At 45.1% G+C, this 6226-nt stretch overlaps 2 protein-coding genes across 4 annotated transcripts; both read left to right on the top strand.

Annotated features, from left to right (window-relative positions):
• Window positions 1-599: 599 nt before the first annotated feature.
• LOC120426224 (uncharacterized) lies at window positions 600-2076 on the top strand. Its single transcript, XM_039590958.2, has 2 exons — window positions 600-1029; window positions 1095-2076. The coding sequence occupies exons 1-2, from the start codon at window positions 720-722 to the stop codon at window positions 1118-1120; spliced, it is 336 nt and encodes a 111-aa protein (XP_039446892.1). The 5' UTR covers window positions 600-719; the 3' UTR covers window positions 1121-2076.
• A 1214-nt stretch (window positions 2077-3290) lies between these two features.
• Window positions 3291-5861, top strand: LOC120426225 (uncharacterized). Of its 3 annotated transcripts, none has more exons than XR_008212233.1 (7): window positions 3300-3385; window positions 3510-3564; window positions 3834-3964; window positions 4176-4235; window positions 4368-4891; window positions 4967-5461; window positions 5665-5861. XR_008212233.1 is itself a non-coding variant. In XM_039590960.1 (5 exons), the coding sequence occupies exons 2-5, from the start codon at window positions 3884-3886 to the stop codon at window positions 5070-5072; spliced, it is 771 nt and encodes a 256-aa protein (XP_039446894.1). In that variant the 5' UTR covers window positions 3291-3376; window positions 3834-3883; the 3' UTR covers window positions 5073-5437. The 3 variants fall into 3 exon arrangements, 1 of the variants encoding a protein (XP_039446894.1); XR_008212232.1 differs by having other exon boundaries at window positions 4967-5468; window positions 5671-5861; XM_039590960.1 differs by lacking the exons at window positions 3510-3564; window positions 5665-5861 and having other exon boundaries at window positions 3291-3376; window positions 4967-5437.
• Window positions 5862-6226: the final 365 nt, after the last annotated feature.

Raw genomic sequence — 6226 nt, 5'->3', positions numbered from 1 at the left:
AATTTGTATGGTTCCGTAAATGTCCTCCCGGTAGAACCTTCCCTCAGGGCAATGGCCACTCCGGGTGTGGCCAATCCTGCCAAAATGGTCATTTTCATTACCAGTATCAAAAACCATGAATTTTGATACCCATATTGCCCAAATTTGTATGGTTCCGTAAATGTCCTCCCGGTAGAACCTTCCCACAGGGCACTGGCCACTCCGGGTGTGGCCGATATCCTACCAATTTGTTCCCGATCATTTCAGTATTCCGGGGACCGTTCTGGCTACCGTCAATAACTTCTTGGACCTCCTCTCAAGTTCGTGCACCACCTGCGTGTGTGTGTGTGAGCAATAAAATTCCCAACGTAATGTCCGTCTTTGATGAAAGTCTGATGGACACTAAATCCTCCAGAGGCTAACTTTTAGCTTAAATAGTTTTCACGGCATCTACGCAACAGAAACAGAATGTCACGCCGAGGGCTTGCGACGGTAACGCTCGAGGGGCGCGACAATAGTAAGAAATTAAATAAATTAATTAATTAACTGCCAAAATTAATTAATTAACGAGGAATTTATTTTGTTTACGATCAAAACATCGCCACCTCTTTTTACATCACATTGGTACGACCGTTTGACATCGCGTTTGTTTTTGTTGTGTTGGGTGGAACTGCCGCAAACAAAAAGTTAAACAGAAGAACGATGGCGCAGGAGATCACAAAAAGTAGCTGATACAGGAGATGCTGCTGGCCGGAGGATCTGTCATCGCTCAGCAACTGGAGGCTAAGATCAACAACAACCTTCACGCAAATGCGCAGGCGCACGAGAACTTGCTCGAACTCTTGCGACGAACTCGTGTGGTGGTGCTGGAGGCGGCGGAAGTGGTGCCCAGAGTCATGACGGCCACGGTGTGGTTGGTGGAGAGCATCACGGAGGGCCGCACCACCACTATCAGGCGTCGCGAATCGGAGAGGTCGGGGTATCGGGCACGGACCCGGCGGATCACATGGCGTTGCCGGAACGTTTATGCTCGAGAGCAAATCGCTGCATGTATGATGAGTTAGTGATTAGGTAGAGTTTCGCGAGCTAAACTTTTTTTTTGTTTTTCCTCTCAGGTGGATGCCTTGAGGCACCAGGTTAACGTGGAGCTGCCGTATCATCGCCGGTTAGCTCCAAAGCATCGTGCAACTAGACGATACCACCTTCGGGAAGTTTGCATCTTAGTCTGCAGCAGCAGCAGTAGCAACAAACGCAGCAGTCTTAACTGATTGGAGTACCTCCATTGAGTAGCAGTGGCCATATGCAGCCACAGGTGTGACAACAACAACACCAGCAGCAATCTCACTCCGGGCCGTACTACAGATTGTCAAGGAAACAGATTGGCCAATGTTTGACAGATCCAAACGCGCTGGACACCAACCGCCCTTTACGCCCAGCAAAACTGGCAGTTCCGATTTATTTTGCATCGGCCAATCTGTTTGCCTTGACAATCTGTAGGCCGTACCTGTCGCCAAACGAGCAAAACGTCATCATACCTCCACAGCAGTCGGGTACACCTTCGAGCGGGCTAGCCGTACTGCTCAATCCGTGACATCTTTTGGCTCCGTGACGACCACTATCACCGGTACGACCATGAAACCCGGCGGTCCAGCAACATTTGTTAGACAGTTAGAAAACAAGTTTAATTTATTTATTTAAATGGTTTCCATTATAAATACACAATTGAATCAAATAAATAAATCAATTAAAATCAATAAAAAAAACTGCCAAGGGCCTAGGTTACATAAATTAAATTGATCATGCTTGTCGGGACGACTTTTATGGTGGTCCTTGAAACGCGAACAAAATGTAATCACCATCGGGTCTTCTTGTCGATCTTCCAAAATCGAATCACCATTCCAGTGAATTCACCGTAATTTCCGGAGATGAATCCATCTTTGCGAAGATCGAAATGAACGACAGGTCGCGACGCCTGCTGACGTCGTAATTCTTCGAATCGTGGTCCAGACTCGGCTTGGCGGCACACGTTCCGAGGTTCTGGATTAGTAGTGAATCGCACACGCGGCACAATCGAACGAAGACGCCATCGCGTCCCTGGTTGCTCTGAAATAAACAGTATTTTTTTGACTGTGTTCGTTTAATTACTTTAAAACACTCACGGCGAGGGTTGAAGAAGCCTTCACCAACAGCGTTCCGGACGCTACGGAGAAAACATTCCCCGCCGTCACCTTCCGTAAAAGGGAACTCGATGTAGTCGGTAGTTGGCTTCTTGGTCTTGCTCGTGTTCCGTGAGGGCTTTTCCGGTCTGTGTTCCGTGAAGATGGCCCCGGCGCGGACGGGTCGTCCGTATATCCGGACTCGAAGGAGGTAGTAACTGCTTCCGCCGACGAGTTGGAGTTGGAATCTTTGGTGGGCGATTGCCTTTAAAGTGGCCAGATTCCAGAAAAGATTTTCTTGTTTGGAAGTGAAATTAGGTTTAAAACAAAAACAAAAATAAATTTGACAGCTGCGCGCAAAAGCAAACACAAAGTTTTTAACAAAGCAGGTGTGGCGCTGTCAAATGTCAAATGGCAAGAGATATTTAATTTCTTAATGTATTAAATGCCAGTATTTAATACATTAAGGCCATTGTCACGCCCCTCGGTCCGGATCTACTATGTGACCTGTCGTTGGATGGGTAATCAAGAGATCTTTCCAAAGAGTCAAAAAGATTGAAAATCTGACAACCCTATCAAAAGTTATATGTACTTTAGTGTTTCTAATACACTTGTTTTTGAGGCCGAATCTCAGATATTTTGATAAAAATAAGTGTTATTTATACACTTTTTTGAGGCTGTGTAGTATATTCACTTTGAAAACGTGAGGAAGGCACCAACCACCTTAAGGTGGATTAAGTAACGTTTTTTTAAAAGGTCCAATAAACCAAATTTTCAGTTTTTGCTTTTTGGGTGTTTTTTAATACCCCTGGCCTAAGGCGGTTTAAAAAAAAACCCAAAAAGCAAAAACTGGAAATTTGGTTTATCGGACCTTTTCAAAAAAAACTCCAGAAATGATCTATCAAACAGGGAAAAAATATATCAGAATTCAATAAAATCTTTATTGCTGAATAATTTACTTGTATGTGTGGATGAAAATTCAGTAAAACTTAACTGAATATCAGCGAAAAAAATATTTTGCAGTTTCGTTGATTTTATTTGACAGAATCAAAAAGATTTTTCCACAATGCATCTTGCATGCAACCTCGCATGCAAGCTTCCATTACAAGGCAAGTACGCAGCCACCTGTTGCATTTGTGACGTCATCGTTTTTATTTAAAAGTCTGACACTTCGATCTGTTTACAGTTCAGTTCAGTGTGCAAACAGGAGAATCCGTGAGCCGACGAACCGCGAAGAAAAGGTTTGTTATAGAGTTATCTACGTGCGCATGTATTGCGTGTACGTACACGAAAAAGATTGAGGTTAAATTTTGTCCGCCCAGCAAAATCAAATGGTGCGCTAGTGTGTGTACGCGAAACGTCATAAAGCTCTATTGTGTGTTACACGTTGCAACGAAGTTAGGCTGTCATTAATATCTCTCTTTTTCAGGTGAGTTGCGATTAACGGTCCAGTTAGTGGTTCAGTGCTAATCGATGCTGGACTTGATTTTTTTACGTAATTGTATTTGGAATTGAAAGTTAAGCCATAATCATTCAAGTCTGATCTTCCCAAAAGCAGAAACTTGATTGACCTTGACACTTTCGTTTCTGTCCCATGATCGCAGAGCGTAAATAACGCGATGAAGTCATGTTGGAAGAAGAGGATGCAGGCAGAACAGCAGAGAGATTAACTAATTTTAAACTGTTCGATAATTTTAGGTGAAAGGGCGCTTCAACTTGAAAAGTGATTGCAAAAAGAGTGAAGGAAGATGGCTGGAGCCGCGGCGGAAGATAAGAGTTACTTTGAGCGTTTTTGCGATTACATGCGTCGCGATACCAAGGGAGTGGAGGTATGTAGGAGGGGGAAGTCGAGGAAGAGTGCTATTTTTGGCTTTTCTTTTTTTGTTGTAATTGCTGGTGGTTTGGGAAGTGGCTTTGGAATGATCTAATCACGTTTGTTTTGATGCGCCATTGGGGTGACGATCGCTTATGTTTCTTTTGTGATTGTTTGGTATTATGGCAATGTGACAGCTATTTTATGGCAGTCTTCTTTTATTTTAGATCGCAACATACACGATATCCGGCGTGCTTTTCGTAGTTGCCTACAACAAAATTCGACCTGTAAGTGAATCAAAATGTCACAAACGGCTAACCCACAACAAGCGTGTATGAATGACAGCTGTCAACCGTACACGCTATTGTGGGATTACAGGAATGATCATATTTATTAGTTGCCTTTTTTGTCATTCCCAGCTAACCCGCTTCGCCAAAGCGTCGGACATCCCGGGACACTTTATCCGCGAGCAGATTCCCCAGTACGGTCGCGTCCGCAAGATTGAACCGTCGATCCAGGCCGGCCCTCTGCTGGTCGTCCGCCACCAGCCCCCGCTGAATTTGTTCTTCTGGTCCAGCAAGACCCTCCCGGTGAAGGTGTCCGGAATCGACGTCAACGCCAACGGTTACTCCTGGCTCCAGTCCGTCGTCGTGGACCGACCGATTACGTTCCTTCCGGTCGGGGGTGAATCGGGACAAGATCACGCCGAATGTCGGGTGATTTTCTATGATCGATCCAAGGATGGGAAGAGCGTCCGGCGGGTGGACGTTGGAGAGGCGCTGCTTAGCTTGGGATTTGCCCGGATGAGCGCGCCGGTTCCGGTGAAGGCGACGAAGCCGGTCAGCAAGGATCCGTTCGAGCGGGCCGTTCAGGGGTACTTACGGGCACTGGCCAGAAGTGAGAACGAGGCCAAGAATCGGCGCGTTGGACTGTGGCAGCAAAGGTTAGTGACAGATGTCAAAGTGACAGCTGTCAAAGTGACAGTTCTATACTAATTAACTCTTTTCCCCTATATCAGCTTACCACCCAAACTGTGGCCCGCCAAGCTCTGGCAGAGCACGTGGGATGGGCTGCTGTTGAAAGTTTCGCCAGCGTCCCGCCGGCTTCCGGAGCTGGTCCGTTGAACTGTGTGTGTGTGTGTGTGTGCGGAACCGAATCCAATCCGTCCATCCGTGCAGTGTCACAGTGTCGAACGAAAAGCGCAGCAAATCCAATCAAATCAAGCCCCAAGACGGCGAATCAAAGCAATGGCAATACTGGATAGTATTTTTATAGCAGAAAACGTTGTTCACTTTGTTGTTGTTGTTGTTTTGGCAATTTTACTCCATTGTGCGCGATTTAGCGCCGCGTGCTTTAATCGTGCGCGTGTTTTGCCCTTTAGGTAATTTTTGGCGAGCGTTTGCAAAAAAAATCGCTCTGTTTTATTTTTTTGTTGAAGTGCAAGTAACGTTAGTTTAATCCAAATCCAATTGTTGGCCCGTTTCAAAACGGCATTAGTAGTGGTAAGATGCTTGTGAAGGGTTGAAGATTAGAGAACCTGGAGCTTATTAGAGAACGGCCATCTCAATCCAACAGTACCAATCGAAGCACGAGAACTGTCAAACGGAGGTACCAATCGAGCAAAAGACAAAGGATTTTGCTCGATTGGTACCTCCGTTTGACAGTTCTCCTGCTTCGATTGGTACTTTTGGTTTGAGATGGCCGTTCTCTAATAAGCTCCAGGTTCTCTATTGAAGATGTATACAGAAAAGGAAGAAGTGAGAGAAATAAAAGAGATCGGTGCCAAACAAGTGCAGCATAACTTCGATTCGATTTGTTTCGTGAATTTTGGAGAGTTATCCGTGAAGTCTTTTTTTATGGCAGGCGTATACAAATAAGATTGGTCTAATAAAAGTGAAAGTATCAAATTTGAAGAGTAGGCTTTTTTTCGGTCCCTTTATAATATAAACTTCGATGTCCTCCGTAAACGTATCCTCTTTTACACGATTGTACCTTTGAAACCAGCACTTCTCTTACTCGATTATTCCATCGGATGTTGATTCTTGAAGAGTTGGCTGCTTTTGTTTTCCCTGTCCCCTAGTCACGACGTTCTAGCAGAATTCTAGCAGATATTCTAACAGCAATCTAGCAGAAATATTCTACCGTTCTCGCAGGATTCTCACAGAATCAGCTCTATTAGAATATTTCGTGCCTGGGCTCGCGTGAACTGTCAAATCGGTACTTCCGCTCCTCCGGACAGTGCATTGTCAGTCACAACAGAGGAGCTGCAGCAAGGTCA

This window comes from Culex pipiens, chromosome 1, assembly GCF_016801865.2.
Source record: "Culex pipiens pallens isolate TS chromosome 1, TS_CPP_V2, whole genome shotgun sequence".
NCBI lineage: Eukaryota > Metazoa > Arthropoda > Insecta > Diptera > Culicidae > Culex > Culex pipiens.
This window is presented reverse-complemented; position numbering and strand designations above follow the sequence as displayed.

Bases quoted from the DNA above. Each gene is read 5' to 3' on its own strand.
- LOC120426224 (XM_039590958.2), top strand. From the start codon at position 720: ATGCTGCTGGCCGGAGGATCTGTCATCGCTCAGCAACTGGAGGCTAAG. The intron at 1,030-1,094 runs GTATGATGAGTT...TTTTCCTCTCAG, and splicing joins TCGAGAGCAAATCGCTGCAT to GTGGATGCCTTGAGGCACCA.
- LOC120426225 (XM_039590960.1), top strand. From the start codon at position 3,884: ATGGCTGGAGCCGCGGCGGAAGATAAGAGTTACTTTGAGCGTTTTTGC. The intron at 3,965-4,175 runs GTATGTAGGAGG...CTTTTATTTTAG, and splicing joins GCGATACCAAGGGAGTGGAG to ATCGCAACATACACGATATC. The intron at 4,892-4,966 runs GTTAGTGACAGA...CCCCTATATCAG, and splicing joins GTTGGACTGTGGCAGCAAAG to CTTACCACCCAAACTGTGGC.